This window comes from Vicia villosa, linkage group LG7 (assembly GCF_029867415.1).
Source record: "Vicia villosa cultivar HV-30 ecotype Madison, WI linkage group LG7, Vvil1.0, whole genome shotgun sequence".
In the NCBI taxonomy this organism is placed as follows: domain Eukaryota; kingdom Viridiplantae; phylum Streptophyta; class Magnoliopsida; order Fabales; family Fabaceae; genus Vicia; species Vicia villosa.
In genome coordinates, this window is record NC_081186.1 from 109,248,997 (window position 1) to 109,265,940 (window position 16,944).

Genomic DNA, 16,944 nt, shown 5'->3' on the forward strand with positions numbered 1-16,944 from the left:
TACTCCTAATCAATCTAAAGTTCTAGTTACAGAGTCACGAGGGAGAAGCAAAATCAAATATTTTTATAAGCGTGACAAATCTGAGAATCACGACAAGTCAAAAACTAGAAAAAAAATTATATGCTACAATTGTGACAAGGTGGGACACATAAAAATAAATTGCATGTTTCTCAAAAGTGAATATTCAAGAGAAAGAGATTAAGGTAATAAAAAGAAAAATAATAAAGACATGACAGTCGTTGCACATGATAGTAATGTCGACATTGTTTATGATCATAATTTTTTAAATATTGCATGTAAAGATTCAACTTGAATTATTGATTCATATGTCACATACCATGTTACTCTTATGTGTGATTTCTTATCATATTATGTTGTTGGTGGTTTTAGAACGGTAAAATGGGAAGTGAGGAAGTTTCTGAAATTGTTGGTATGAGAAAATGTTGGGTTGAAACTGGTGTAGGGTGCAAGCTTCAATTGAAGAATGTGAGACATGTTCCTAATTTTGTCTCAATTTGATTTCGGTCAAAGTCTTGGATATTTATGATTAATTTGGTAGTGGTGGATTATGTAAGATCATCAAAGAGTCACTAGTGGTACCAAACGAGCAAAGTCTCACAACTTTTAACAGGGTGCCTGTAAAGCTATGGAAGGAAGAAGTGAACGCAGTTGAATATGTATCTAGTGATGTATGGCATATGCATCTTGATCACTTAAGTGATCAAGGACACAATATTTTTGTAAAGAAAAGTGTTCTTCCGATAAAAGGTACTCCTCTGAAAACTTACACTCATTGCTTTTCTAGTAAGCAACATATAATTTTCTTCCATAGTAATGGTACTCATAGGAGATCAAATATTCTAGATTTAGTTCACATTAATATTTGCATGATGGAAGGTAAATATTTATGTGGTCCATCATATTTTGTTACTTTTATTAACGAGCACTCTAGAAAAGTATGAGTTTTTGTTTTAAAATTTAAGCACTTTCATGCAAATGTTGAAAGAGAAAATGGGAGGAAGTTGAAATGTGTCAGAGCTAATAATTGTGGTGAATATAGAGGTCCATTTTAAGAATATTTCATAGAATATGGAATCAAGCTTGAGAATATTTTTTCAAAGACGCTTCAACATAATGGAGTTGTGGAGAAAGAATGAATCGTGTGATTAATGATAGAATCAGGTGTATGCTCTATCATGTATAGTTGTCAAAGGCCTTTTAAGGTGAAGCACGAAAAACTACTGTAGATTTAATCAATATTTCTCCTTTTGTTTCACTTGGTGGTGATGTTCCAAAAAAATATGAATAGAAAAAGAAGTTTTTTAATGTTACTTGAGAATTTCTGATTTGCATGGATTTTATTTACATTCCAAGAGATAAGAGATCTAAATAGTGTGTGTTTGTAGATTATGGTCATGAAGAGTTTGGTTGTAAATTGTGGGATCCAGAATGACAAGAAAAATTATCAAAAGTCTTGACGTAATATTTTTTGAAGATTAAACTATTCAAAATTTTGATTAGTCGAAATGTCAAAATTTGATGCTAGAAGTTACAATGATGTTGTGCTTAAACCTCTAAGTAAAAATTTTGTTGATGGAAATGATATACAAATAGATGATGAGAATGTAACTAATGACCAACAACCATATCACGATGATCTTGTTGAATATACTAACTCCACTTAAGCCTTCGTTTGATCCTTAGTTGAGAACATCTATTAAAGAGCATCATCCATTTAAGAGTGGGAGTTACTAAGTAATAAAAGTCATAAGTCATCCATTTAATGTGAACAAGTTAGAGAATTGGATATCCATCAAATATTCCTAACAATTCTTCTTGAATGGTTATTAAGAATATCTCTTATCAAAATCTTACTAGGAAAAAATTAATAGAACCTAGTAAAAGAAAAGGAGTACAACATCAAATACTTGTAAGTGAGAGATGATTCATTGAAAACATTACTATAAAAAGCTAATGGAACAAAACTATGGTGGAAAAAAAGTGTGTATAATGAAAGTATTTGAAAATTTCTTTGGCCACCTCCCTATGGGGGTCACCCCCTGCTTCGGAAGTTCATTTCCGAAAGCGTTTTTTTTTTAAAAATTGACTTATTTCGGAAGTTCATTTCCGAAAACATCATTTCGGAAGTGAACTTCCGAAATACTGCGATTTCTGCAGATTTATCAAAACACTCCCCCTCCCCCAATCATTTACCCTAAATCAAAACAAAAAGTGGCAAAGGCGAAAATTTGTGCAAACAGAATTCCAAAGCTGCATCAAGGCTCCAATCACACTGCTAAACAACATTCAAAAGCCCTCAATCCTAACACTTTGTAAGTTTTGAAATTTTTAGATCTATTATTGAAATGCATGTTATTTAGGGTTTTAATTGCATAAATGATATATGGTTAGGTTGTTAGTAGTATTTAGGTTGTTTAAAAGCATTTTGATTTGGTTTGAAGTTTGGTTTAGGGGTCTGCCATGGAAGTTGCAGAAAAGTGCATCGCAGGGGTGTTTCGAATTCATTTCCGAAAACACCTCCCTCCCAGTTTTCGGAAATAAACTTCCGAATTGTATCAGAAGTTCAAATTTTTTTGTTTTTTATTTTGTCTCGCATATTAATCGATTTCAACTGTTTACAGGAACATGTCAGACAACCAACAAGCACGCAGGACTGCGTCTTCTAAAGAGGGCGCTAAGGGAAGAAAGGGTTCTTCAAAGAAGGAGGTGAAAGAGGTGAAGGAGGTGAAGCAGGTGAAGGAGGTGAAGGAGAAGAAGAAGCTTTTGACTGGTTCTGCTTCTCGTCCCCTGGGAGTCCATGGCTCGGACGCGCAGGCTCAGCCTTCAGGCGTGATCAACGCTGATGGTTCTGATAATGAGTGGGATGAAGATTGGTATAATTATCTTCATTCGGAGGAGTTCGCTCGTCGAGAAGAATAACGTGTTTTTATTTTGTTTGATGTGTATTTTGTAACGCTCGTCGGGCAGAATAACATGTTTTTGTTTTGTTTGACGTGTTTTGTTTTGTTTTGTTCGGATTTCGGATTGTATCGCACAATGTTTTTGTATTGGATTTATCATGTTAATAAAAATACGTACTACTGTAAGTAACAAATGACGGAGGAGGTGTAACTGGGGCCGGAACATATGACGGGGGAGGTGGATGTCCGGAGGAAGAAGAACCGGAGGTACGTCCACCGCGAGACAAAGGAGCCAATCATTGTAAGCTATAGTTTATCATTATCATCTGGGGACGTCATTTCTAAAAAATCAAGATTAAAAATAATAAGATTTTTTCCCCAATTTTTTGTAATGACGTCCCCTGATGATAATGATAAATTATAGCTTACATTGATTGGCTCCTTTGTCTCGCGGTGGACGTACCTCCGGTTCTTCTTCCTCCGGACATCCACCTCCTCTGTCATATGTTCCGGCCCCGGTTACACCTCCTCCGTCATTTGTTACTTACAGTAGTACACCTTTTGAAATTTGGAAGCCTTTTTTTCTCCCCACCACTCTCTCATCCCCACCTACCCGTGTTCAACAATATGTAACTTTAATTTTATGTAATATTATCGTTGTAATCTTCACCCGATTAAATAAAGCGAATTGTTGTTGTTTTTCATTTTATTCTGTCCAGACATATTTTCGGAGGTTCATTTCCGATTTCTCCAAGGGGGGTGCGTTCGGAGATGAACTTCCGAAACACCACATTTTCTGAAAAGTAACTTTATTTCGGAGATGCATCTCCGAAATCAATATTTTATATTAAAAAAAACACGTTTTCGGAGATACATTTCCGAAAACACCTTTTTTAAGAAAAAAAGTACAGTTTCGGAAATGAACTTCCGAAACAAGGGGTATTGTGGTAAAATCACCAGGGGTGGGCAAGAAGGTTAGGAGGTGGGTGAAGAAAAAATCAAGTATTTTTCTCTCTTCCGTGTAGACAATTACATGAGACAAATAAGATCATTTTTTATATTTTTTGTTCAAAATTTATGATTGACGGACGGACTTTATAAAATATTTGTTCTATCTCCTTTGTTATAGTATGCTTCAAAATTGTGTGATACTCTTAATAGAATCGTTGCGATAATATTTTATTGAAGAGTCGTCACAAATTTTTTAAGTGTGTTCATACCTCAAACAAAATGCTTTCTTAACATTTGTTAGATGAATTGAATGTCTAAAGTTTAATGGAGTGAGTGGAATGATCGTGTCATCCTCCTTAGCTGCCGATGTGGCATTGAATATATGGATCAATAAGGGATGTCAATGGGGCGGGGCGGGGGCGGGGGATACATTCCCATCACAATCCCCGCCCTCGAATTTATTCCTCATCCTCACTTCGGGTCCCCGCTACGGGGGAATTTTCTCCCCCATCCTCATCCCCGCAGATTCCCACGGGTCCCCACGGATTCCCGCGGTTCATGCGGAGATCCGTAAACATGATTTTTTTAATTATTATTTTAAATCAAATTAATAGTAATAGCTTCAAAAACTAACCACAAAAAATTTAGAAATTATTCCTGTATGATAAATATATTATTTTAACAATATTTAATCTATAATATTGAGTGTCATGACCACCAAAATTTCAAGCAAAAAAAAATTAAAATAATCATTTAGATCCCACTCTTTTACAAACAATACATATATATTTTTAATTTTTAAAGATTAATCATATGAAATGAAAAATAAACTTACATAATAATTTAAAATTATACATAAATTCAAGACATTATGCTGTTTTAGGCGGGGCGGGTATTCCACGGGGCGGGGAATATTTACGCCACCCCCGTCTCCGAAGTGTCTTCGGGGAGACTTTGTTCCCTATCCCCGTCCCCGTGGGAGGAAAATTCCCCGTCTTTGGGGCCCCAAACAGGGAATCCCCACGGGGATCCCCGCTAACGGAGGCAAGTTGACATCCCTATGATCAATTCCAAAATCCTTTTCATTCTTGTGTGTGTACCCTTGGTATTTGGGTTATCTATTATAACAATTGAAGTTATATCACCAAAGGGTCCATAGCTCAGTGGTAGAGCATTTGACTGCAGATCAAGAAGTCACCGGTTCGAACCCGGTTGGGCCCTTTATATGTTCATATTTTTATTCTTTCTTTTTTCATGTATAGTTTATGATTTGTGTATAAAGAAAAAGGAAAACTGTTAGCAGCCAATGCAGAAATTCTTTATAGGTAGAAAACAAGTCCATCATCTTGCACTTTCAATAATAATTTTTGTATATAAAATTGTTTTGCTTTTGTCAAATTATTTAGTAATTTGATTCACACTTTTCAGTATCGATAAATAGAAAGTCTTAAATTCAAATTCACGTTTACAGCCTCAAAATAGTTGCATAGTATCAAGAAGAGAGAGAATGAAGCTTTTATTGATATTATTATTCAAAACAAAAATGGCATGCAAAAGTGTTAGAGTGAATCAACTCATAAGAATGGCTTTTCTATTGTACAGATACACAACCTTCTGCATATAACTAACTTATATACATAACATATACAAAAAGTATGGTAAGATACGGAAGAATAATAATGGATTCAGATACATCAAATCTCCTATTAGAGAGAGGTATCTTCTGTTAGCCTGTACAGTTAGTTAGTTGTTATTGCTTGATTTCTTGTTCTCGTGAAACAGTTATGTCATCGCTTATTCGTCTTTTCCTTGCCTGCGGATATGCATTATTTCCATTGTGTCAGGATTTTAAGCACTATAAAGAGAACCAAAACTTTCTTAAATAATAGTAACATTACTCACCAAAAAAACTTGACTTCAAAGGAAAACGAATCGAAGAACCTCTAACTCTTAGCTCCCGGTTTTGTTTTTGACGACTATGTTTCTCTATAACTGAAGAACTGCTGCTACTTTCTCCAGTCTGATAGTGTGCTACTTTACTTACCTTTTCATGGTACACAGCAGGTGGGGCAAGCCTCAATGGAGGCAAGTTTTCGAATTGCATAAATCTTTGATTTTTCTGCAAGCTGCTCAAGATCTCAAACTGCACAAACAAACAATATCGTAAGTCAAAATCTTGAACCAAATACGAAAGATTCATAAAAATCTCTTCCCTCTCCTTCATTCATCTCCAACTAAACGATACGTAAAAGTATGAACAAGGTCATTATATTAATCGAATGAAGTGGAGGTTTGTTCGTATTTTACCCGTGATATCTGTTGTTGTCCTCCATACATATTCTCTGATAAATCATTGTCATGGTGATGAATTGTACTACCATAATGAGGGGGCTGGCGCCTTGATGAGAATCTATTGACCAAACCATTCTCTGTAACGATTGATTTGTTTCTAGACTTCTGGGGTTTTTGGTTAGGCAAGCATATAGGGCATCCAGATGAAGATCCTTTGCTTGACGACTCGACTTCAGAGGCTTCACAGTGGAGATGAATCGCATGGCCACAGTTGAAAATTCTAATTCCGGTGGTGACTGCATTCTTTGTAAGGAGGCAATTACAAATACAGCACACTGAACTCTTGGGAGCGAATCCATGGGTGGCTCCTTTCTTGAGTAAACTCATCGTATAGAATGTATCATCCTCTATCAAAGATTTTGCAGCATCCTAAGTGAAGAAAGAGAAACAAGAGAAAAGAATCAGGGAAAAACAAGAAACCGTTGGAAGTAGAAAATGAGAGAAGAGAGAAATTAATTTCTCCATAAAAATTCTAGATATTCCATGCAATACTAAAACAAGGACAGTTATAAATAAAAAATTGAACCGAACTGCACTGAAAAAAGCCGAGCTGTGACTAATAGTTCATGAACTGAACCAGCCAAATATTCCATGCATGTCACTAGGACAATTGATAAATTTTAATAGAAAATGTTTGCCGAAAAATAAGATATTTGGTAAATCTTGACAAGTGAATCCAATTTAAAATATTAAAGAAACCACAATGAACAAGTTTATCTTACCAGAATTCTTCTTTCAAAGCCATATGTTCCCAGCATCCCCAATATGGTAAGTTTAAAATAGCCAAATTCTTGACTACCATTATCAGACAAGAGTTTGGACATGATAGCTGGAAGGTGAACATAACCTATCATTCCCTCAACAATCTCTTTAATGAATTGGGATAACAATTTTCTCAAGAGATCACCATTTCGGGACTGAGAAATCTTCCAACTGCTTTTATAGGTGTCTTTGTCCGGTTGTGAATCTGCTGATCCAGCTAGCACGCCAAAATAATTGTTTCTTTTATATGCTCTCTCTTCAACATATGAATCCATCAATGGGTCACAAAACCTGTATGAAAAACAAAGTATATTTGTAACATGAATATTATTATCAGCTATAAACCATACAAGTGATTTGTTACATCATGATTATTATAAAACTCATGTAATTAAGCCACAAATAAACTAATAAATAAGTGTGAAACAAAAACAATGCATGGTGATATTAAACTTACGAGTCAAGTAATTTAAACCAGTGTGCCTCTGACTCCTCAGGATTTAGACGAGGGGTGTTCCGCTGACATAGACCGATACAGGCATGCAATAAATCATACATGATATTCACCTATTGGATTTGTAGCCATTAAAAAGGTTAGGTTACGGAATACATGCAAAATATACTTGCACTGTACACCCATAAAAACAAACATGCATCTACGAACCTCTTTTGTTCTTAAAACAATGTTGAATACTTCCATATGAGAAGAATCTAGCTTGGGATGGTTCAACACTACAGCTTCCACAGCAGCATCAAGCTCAACAAATTTATCATTCAGATCAGAAAGTGTAAGTGAAAGAGCACTACCAACATCACCAACCCTTTCCAATAAGAAAGCGGCAGCATCTATAATGCCATATTTTTGGCACAGGCGTAAACAATGTTCCACACGATAGCTATCAAACATTTCTAGAAACTTTAGAACTGAACCCCGTTCATACTGGCATAACAGCTGCAAAATCAAAACAAAGGCATTAATAAAGCCCAATACTAAAGAGACATAAATTGGCACATGACACATCCCAAGAACAACAAGAAACACATTATGCTACACCTTTACAATCAAATTAGTTCTAGATAGCATGAGAAATAAACTGCCCACACAAAGACAATAGTGCAAAAACTCACCTCTAGGTAACGCTCAATAAGATCATCAGGCACATGACTAGGATTTTCACGCATATACTTGGGGAAATCGGATATATTTTCTAAGTAATCATGGATTCCTTGTGGGAGATCCTTATCCTGCTTTCCATTAGGGTGGTTTGTAAAAACATCCTTTGTCAAATTAGACAAGTCTAGGGTGCCAAATAAATGAAGCTCGATGAGTGTCTTTAAATAAAGAAAAAGACTTCTTGGATGAGAATGAAGTTTAGTGATGATATGGGAACTTTCATCAGTAAAATGTCTGGTAACTAAATGGAATGCACCTTCCCTACGATCAATAGAAAAGAGCATAAGTAAAAATGGAAACAAAGACGTCATAAATGCCATATAACATGCCAAGAGATTCTAACTTAAGTATATGTAATAAAGATGATTACCTGCTTAGTTCAACCAATTCAGGAATTCGAGATAGGACTGCTGATCGAATAGCAGCACGGTCATTGCCAATCAACTGTGAGAATGCTTTGTTGATAAAGGAGAAGGCATGAACAGGCTCGTCTACATCCTTCATATAGCTATCCAATGCAGCCACGTACTCATGTCTGATGGAATGAATCAATCCACAAACCTAAAACCCAACAAAAGAGTTAGTAAAATCATCTAACTAGGTAATATCAAATATCAATACTTAGTATTAGTACCACTATACTTCAAAAGATAGTATCACTAAATTGGACAATGTACCTACCTGATAATATTTGGCTCTCTCACATAAGTCTAGCAAAAATGGAACATCCCAATCGGACTCAGGAACTACTTCCAGAAGTGCAAGCACTTGCTTCTCTCTATTTTTTGGAGTTGAACTATGAGAAGAAACATTAGCTAAAAATTGATTATCCAATGTCAGATATTCCAATATTCGACAAAGCATGCCCTTTGAAACTTTAGCTCTTTGGCGAGCAACATAATAAGCTATGAACTCAAACAGACAGCCTTTATCCTTTGAAGGCCACTCTTTTGTTGATCCGTCATCACCACTACTAGAGGTTGTATCCGATGGAGCAACATTCATATCAGTTATTTGAATAAGAGCATCCACTGTATTCTGAACCAAAATATTTTCAGTTTCAGTAACATTATTATTTTCTTTGTTTTCTTCTTCGATGGGTTTATCAGCTGAATCCAGTGAAGATGAGCTGGAATTTGAAATTTTATCTTCCATGAGAGCACATCGGAGGACATCTAATGTAGCTTCGGTGTCTAACTCTAAGAGAAGATATAGATTCAGGTAAGGCTGTTTGGACACGGAATCTGAAGCAGTCCGTGATCTTATAGCACTGGAATCCTCTAACAAAAACTCTACAAGTTCTTTTCTAAGAGATGGCAACCGTGTAGGAGGAATAGTTCCATGGCCTACAATTATATGCAACAGATGAATCATGTGTATGTAGTATTACTGAAATACCTTTAAAATAGAAAATAAATAAAAGCAAGTGAAGATCCGGGAAAAAATACCTGGAGGAAAGGCAAGACCTATAAAACAGTACTTGAGATAAACCAGCATTCTATACCTGTTTAAAGGAGAAGCAAGAGAAGAAAAATACAGAATTAACTATTTCTATCAAGCTAAGACAATACTAACAAGTAACAATTTTCACTTTTGAGAAATGTAGTGAATGAACTGCTCTCATTTTTCACATACAGGTAGATAGAGAGAGCCACAGAATGGTTGAACCAATTTCCAAATGAAATTTCTGATTAGAATAAATGTCTAAAATTTTCTTATGATGATCAGAAATCCAATCTGGGAAAACAGAACTGGATTTAAATAAGGTCAACAGACGTTAAGTTGCATATAATAAATATATAAAGTTCTGTTCAAGCATATTTCTGATATGATGTTTCTTTATTTATTTGAAAAAGTAGTGAGGAGCCCTTATTAATTTGATTTTTTTCCCGTCCCAATTGAGGTCGAGGATGGGGAAGATATGTCTGAATTAGGAATGTTTACAGATATTCTCATCATTAATTAGCCTATTGAAACTGCCGCCAACTCAATTTGTCTTCTATTATTCTTCTCAGAGATAAATTTCTTTTTTGGTTTACTGGATGAATACAAACAAAATCCATAAATCGGCATTCATCACTGACTAGTCAATTGTAATCCACATATATAGAGGAAGCAAAGAATATTAAATAAAAAGAGATAAACAGCTTACCCAAGTGCCTTAGCATTTTCCTTCTGGCTATTTTGTAGAACTGCAAAGAGCTCCTCAAGAGGTGCTCTAAAATCATCTAAGCCTTTATTAAAGAGATACACCAGAGCACTATATAGTCCATGCTCCCGGCATAATCTAACAACCTAGAAAGCATCAAATAATCATTCATCAGCTATGCAATAAAAGAATTGAATGGAAAGTAAACATATTTCAATTGATATAACAATAACCTGATTAAAATCCAAGGATGAAATATCCATGTGAAGCACACATTGCTCAACCCGCTGTAACCACCCTTTAGTGCTATAATACTCCACCAGTTCTTGCATAATCTTGATAAAAGAGAGACAAATTATAAGGATGAAACTAAAACTTTAATATTAATAACCTATCATCCAACTACCACAAAAAACATGACCCAATACCTCAGGAGGTAGAGATCCAAGCATGTCCTTCAAAATATATGGCTCCAGAAGCTCCAAAAATGTTTCTGGAAAACATTACAAAGTATTTGCATTGATATACAATTGAAATTGGAAAAGGAAAGGAAAGATAAATAATGTAAGAGACTCTCTTCTTTCTATTCTTTTAATTTATCTTTCTCATACCTTTAATGAAGGTTAATTTTGTAAGACCCTTCATAATTTTCTTTTTCATACAACAATAACTACATTTCTTAACATTTGTGAAAGTGGCAAAATGACTTATAATAAAAAAATGGAGGTAGTATTATCATCTTTTATTAATACAATTTTCTTAATTTGTGTGAATAGGTCAGCTAAGTCACTCGTTTTAGGACAGAGGGAGTACTATTTGACAGTCATGAATTGATGAGACGTAAAAGAATTTCATTGTTCATGACTGTAATCATTTGAAACGATCTACAGTTTATTTTCTGTTCATGATTCTTAATAATCTCTGTTCTACCGAATGTTGGGCAAATTGGCAAGAAAATGCGGATAAAAGCAACAGTTCCATGCCTCAGAGATGAGAATACATGGGATAAAATCGGGAAAAAATGCATGAGAGAAATATGAGTAGCACCTCTTGAGGAAAAGATTTATAGAATTACAGAAGGCAAAGACAATAATACCTCTCTGTTGAACATGAACATCCACGAACTTGGAGAAAATTTTATCAAAAAGGATGTCTGTCCGTTTTATATGACAGCAAAATTCAACAGCAACTCCACCAACCCGGGTGAATTGTTCCTTTATTTCAGAGTGTACTGAATTACTTCTACTATTTGAATCATTGGATTGATCAGGTTTTCCAATTTGGTTGCAGAAAGCCACTGAAATATAGGAGAACACTTCGTCAACATATGATGTAAGCAACTCCTCCAAGAAGGGCATTATAGCCTCATGTATCGCATCCAAGGTTCTAGGTAGATCAACAACCCCATGAGCATGGCCGTCGTAAAGAGTCATTGCCATGTTCAAGGCACCCATCCAGTCACCTGCTTTTCGTAAAACCAAAATACGTTCTTTCCAAGGGAGAAGACGAGAAACAACAAGATGTGTTGGACCAAGTACATAAATAGAAGTTCCTCTTACAGCTATGGAGTTATGATAAGCTTTCTCAGGATTCCCATAAATGTTGATGAAGTGAGTATGATATGAAAGTAGTTCTTCTCCTCCAATACCATCTACACCAAAATTTGTTTGATGAAACACACCAAAACTTGTTTGATGAATCACAGTTCCATCTTTAGCAAATAAATTAAGCTGCCCAGTTGAAGTGAGCACTACCAGCATCTGAGCAAATACAATAATCTTTTAAATGCTGTTTACTGTTATTAAGAAGCAAAGAGATACAAGAAGAATAAAAGGGAACGGAACAGAAGATGATTTAATACCTGATCATCTAACCATGCCAGACCTATAGCCGCACTGTCAAGAGACCATTCTCCATATACTTTTAATTCTGATTTGACCAATCTTGCAACCTGAACTTTCCGTTCCCAAGCAATTGCAAGCAACGAAACTCTTTCAACAGCTTCTGCAGACATATTTTCAACAAGAAAGTAAGCAAAAGAAGCCAACATGGATCTATATTATATATACACACATGTCGCAGTGTCCTATACTTTGGATATTACTGTAGTCTATATGTCCACTGCTTGTGCTTAATAGTTTGTAAGTAACTGGTGTAATTACTGATACTATGATATAATACCCCATTATAACAAAGTGAATCCATACCAGTAGAACTTGTTTGCGGCATGTGCTTCCATGCAGTATATGGCATAGAACCCTCCCGGATCCCATTTGGCCTAGAGAGTTGAGCATAGACTTCCAATGAAGGACTGAGCCGAACCTAAAAAAAATGATCTAGTGTCTTCAATAAATAATGCACAATTTTTCAATAAAGCTGAAGTAAAAAGTAAAGGACAGAAGGTGCGGAACCAACACAAACATCTGAATTTCATACCACCAAGGCAGTTTGATGGGTGACAAATACAACCACACCTTCTTCAGCCAGAGAAGAGGCTTCATTGAAGAGTTTCCAACCTGCATCACCCCCGACAACGCCTCCGACCATGCTACTTATACTGCTGGTTGAGACCGTGGTGTTTCCCTGAGAATAAGATGAGGCACTTCCACCGAGTTCGTCTAAAAGGAGTGGTGAAGCAGATAGCACCAAGCCCGTTCTTTGCCCGTCAAGAAGACACTGGGAAATTAATACAAGTTTACAAAGAAGAGATACATGAGACAAGTAGACATCAAATTAACTCACAAATCCTCTGTATAACACGGTGCTAAATTCAATCCATTGCACACAAATGCAAAAGATGATATACCTGAGTTTTGACGTTGAATCTATTAATCAAAACAACCACTGAGATATGATGTAAGAGAACAAGACCCTTACAATCACCCGTAACAGCTTTAAATTGACGAGTATTCTGAGGATCCTGTCCTAGAAAAAAAGCATGTACCACTGGTGCTGTATGCTCTCCACTAATAACTTTAACCACAACCCCTTTCAGGGTATCCCAAAGTTTAACATGACCATCACCATAACCGGCTAAAAGAAGATCTCCTTGCTGATTGAAAGACATGGACGTCACAGGAGCGTGTGATCGATCACCTTGTATACCAAGCATCAACATCTATCAAGTGAACGACATACACTGATAAATGAAACTACATCTTATACCACAATTCCACCAAATAAATGCTTTAAAATGAAAAGGACCAGCGTTATCAACTATATACATGGACAAATGATTATTCAAATTACTACTCCATGCTACACCACTTATCCACTAATAACGTGTAATGAAATGGACAAGCATTATCAACTCATATACATGGACAAATGATTATTCAAATTACTACTTCATGCTACACCACTTATCCACTAATAACGTGTAAGGAGGATTTTGAGCAGATTTCATTTCCTGAATAGTTTTGTTCATTGTTTGATTAATTATCATTTTTTATCTAAAATTAAAATAAACAAATAAACTGCATTGATATATTGAGAATCACACACACTCATTATGTCAATAACCTTATATACTCCAAACAAAATCTGCTTTCATGCAAATCTAATAGAAATATTTAGGAAGCAGTAAACATAACATGGAATATTAATTGCTATTGCTACTATTTATTTACTATATCACATTGAATATAGGCGAGTATATCAATTTCAATAATTCAATTAACACAAACTTGGGCTTAGTTTGAAAAGCTGGATAGAATAAGGGAAAAACCTTTCCATCTGTATTATCCGCATGATGAATGGAATATTTACTCGGCACTAAAACAATGAGCCCTTTTGTCATTCCAACTGCAATGTAATTAGCATGAACCACCAAGACTTGCGCAGAACCATGATCACGCCTGAATGCCTGCGATGAAATGGCCCTTGTGACAGCATTATCAGCATCAACATCAAAATATCCTAATGTAATAGACCCTCTCCGAACACCTTCAAGCCTCATTGGCTGCGCAGCTGCACCCTCTTCTAAATGCAAACCAGTTGAAGCATTCTTTTTCTCCAATTCCTCTGCTAAATCAAGTGGCTTCTTCAAAGACTCGGGTTTTTTCTTTTTAAGATTTACATTTTCCAATTCCTCAAGTGTCTCTTCTACTAGTTCAAATACATCACCTATTGAACTACCATCATCATCACCACCACCACCATCATCACCATCACCCCCATCATCATCTCCTCTACCACTAACTTCATTCTCAATACCTCCAACAGAACCACCACTAACTCCAACATCAACACCATTAACTATTTCTTCTTCTGTTTCTTCAACTCCCTTATAATCAAGACTAGTTGTTTCACCAAAACCATCATCATTATCACCATCAACATCAAAAGGCGTCGAATTCAAATTCAAATTCAAACCCTGATCATGATCATGATCATGACCATTTTCATCATGATTCAAGGAAGCAGAAACAGAACACTCATCTAAATCACTTTTCTCCTCACTCACAACCGGAGAATCATTCTTCACCTGAATATCACCACCATCAGCAGCACCATTCACTTCAATTGCTGCAATTTCACCCTCATCAACAGAAGAAACACTCTCACTGCTCTCAATTTTCCTTTCCAATTCACTACCTTTATCGGAATCATCCGATTCAGTTCTGATCGACTGCGAACTCTTCCTCCGGGAAATAATCGCCGCCGCATGTGGCGTCGGAACGGATCTAGAAGCAGCGGCAGCCGCAGCAAGGGCGGCACCGGGTTTAGCATTGGGAGTGACACGGCCGAATAGGGAGGAGAATGGGCGGGGAGGTTTATCGGGTTTGACCCGGGAAATTGAAACAGGTACGGGTTGAGGAAATTGGGTGGGTTTGTTGTTGTGAGAAGGAGAGGAAGGAGGAGAGGGTGATGATGAGGATGAAGATGTATCGCAGTCGTTGAGAATTTCATCGATGGTGCGATGGTGGGTGACGTGGACATCGGCATCAGTGTCGTCGGGGAGGAAGGAACGGAGGTCGAGTTCCATAGTTGGCAGTTGATTCAGTTCAGCTATCGTGTGCTGTGGGTTTATGGAGTTTTTTTTTTTGCACAAACTAAAGAATATTTATTATTTTATTTTTATTTTTTTAGAATTTATTTACTTTTCATATTTATAATATTTTAATAAAAATTATTATAAATTTTTAAATGATATTAAATAAATTAAAATTATTCATCTTAAGTATTAGCTTATTTATATCAATACATTATAAAAAAATTTAAGCAAATTGTTTTGCGTGAGAACATGAAGGTGAACGGAACGATGGATATTGATTTCGATGTGGTGGATGGAGCTAACATGTAAGATTAGCACTTCAACGTTCAAGTTTGTGTTTAAATAAAGGGGGAATTTCAATGAGAGAGAGGATTATCTTCAAATGACGCACCTTTCTTTCTTCTATAGAGAGGTTTGCTGTAATTAATTTATGAAGGAGTCCCATGAAACGCGGTGAGAAGTCAGATTATATGGATGACTTTGAATGTCTTATTTTTCCCTATTAGTTATAGATTGATACTTGATCTATATTCATCGCATTTGACAAGCCTTAGCATGTGGGCATTCTTTCCTCCTACACTGTTTTGTCCGGCCTTAAACAGTTGTCCTCAAGCTTTGACCTTTGTTGCAACAAATGGAATGGCTTTGTATTTGCTAACGCTCGCGTGTTGGAGAGAGGGGTATAGTAAGTGACATGTGCCCCCTAATCTAGCTACTCACGCGATTTCCCTTTATAACGATAATTCGATGGTCGCGAAGGGATCTCTTCTATTGATTGTCGGGTGCCATTGTACGACTTACATTTGTTAGGGGAAGTCCTACAGTTTTTTGAAAAGGCTTCATTTGTTTGCTTCTTCATACTCTTGCCTTTATGAAAGCTTCCATCTATGAGTCTTTTTGTCTGAAGGTCCTGGAAGTTTTGACCTGAGCATACTTCTAACAAAGTTTATTCAGTTAACTCAATTTACATGTTTGTTGAATCTCTATTTGCATTCTGAGATTTAGCAAGTGTATGTAAATATTTCTTATCTAGATTTTTATACACTTTGGTTCATTGTTATTTGCTCTTTAGTTATAGGGTCATGCTAACTTGTACCATAAGGCAGGACCGACCCTAGGATAAGTCAGGAGTGCGACGACCTAAGGCCTAAGATTTTAGGGCCCAAAATTTTTTAATACTCACAAAATATTTTAAAAAAGTTATACATATACCGGGGTCATTTTTTTATATTGTAGTATTATAAAAAAAATTACACACATGTTAAGCCCAAATTTTTATCTGCGTCACTTCACTTTCTTTTATTCTAATGTTCAGTTTCAATTTCAATACAATTTGCATCTTACATCCGTCAAGATATGATTGCACGCTTCTCAATCAAGAAACGCATATCAATTTGCAACCATAGATAGACATTCTAATCTCTAGTAGAAATATTGAATATCACTCCAATTCTCAATTCCCAATATCAATACTACTCCAATTCAATTGAATCACTTAAATCTCCAAGTCACTTGAATCTTGTTATGAAATTTTGTTGGGAGATAGAAAGAGCGTTGAAGACAAGTTTTCTATAGAATATTTTCAATTGTGAAATGTCTTTTTAAAAATAGTCTTGCCTTTCGAGTATTCAATGAAAAA

The 16,944-nt window shown here is 35.9% G+C and overlaps 1 protein-coding gene and 1 non-coding gene across 2 annotated transcripts; one reads left to right on the forward strand and one right to left on the reverse strand.

The window, feature by feature from the left end:
• Nucleotides 1–5,021: 5,021 nt before the first annotated feature.
• TRNAC-GCA (transfer RNA cysteine (anticodon GCA)) lies at nucleotides 5,022–5,093 on the forward strand. Its single transcript has one exon. It is a non-coding gene; the product is annotated as a tRNA-Cys (tRNA).
• A 274-nt stretch (nucleotides 5,094–5,367) lies between these two features.
• Nucleotides 5,368–15,337, reverse strand: LOC131616502 (uncharacterized). The gene is made up of 19 exons (XM_058887848.1): nucleotides 14,037–15,337; nucleotides 13,116–13,427; nucleotides 12,746–12,985; nucleotides 12,517–12,631; nucleotides 12,171–12,313; nucleotides 11,406–12,069; nucleotides 10,738–10,802; nucleotides 10,543–10,644; nucleotides 10,313–10,455; nucleotides 9,609–9,664; nucleotides 8,842–9,506; nucleotides 8,531–8,721; nucleotides 8,115–8,421; nucleotides 7,651–7,938; nucleotides 7,444–7,553; nucleotides 6,947–7,277; nucleotides 6,180–6,593; nucleotides 5,775–6,015; nucleotides 5,368–5,685 (listed from the first exon to the last, which is right to left on the reverse strand). The coding sequence occupies exons 1-19, from the start codon at nucleotides 15,294–15,296 to the stop codon at nucleotides 5,660–5,662; spliced, it is 5,673 nt and encodes a 1,890-aa protein (XP_058743831.1). The 5' UTR covers nucleotides 15,297–15,337; the 3' UTR covers nucleotides 5,368–5,659.
• Between the last annotated feature and the right edge of the window lie 1,607 nt (nucleotides 15,338–16,944).

Excerpts from the sequence above, each read along its gene's own strand:
- LOC131616502 (XM_058887848.1), bottom strand. The coding sequence starts at position 15,296 with ATGGAACTCGACCTCCGTTCCTTCCTCCCCGACGACACTGATGCCGAT. Across the intron at positions 10,803-11,405 it reads TGTTCATGTTCAACAGAGAG|AAACATTTTTGGAGCTTCTG; the intron begins GTATTATTGTCT and ends AATGTTTTCCAG. Across the intron at positions 7,278-7,443 it reads TGGTTTAAATTACTTGACTC|GTTTTGTGACCCATTGATGG; the intron begins GTAAGTTTAATA and ends TTTTTCATACAG.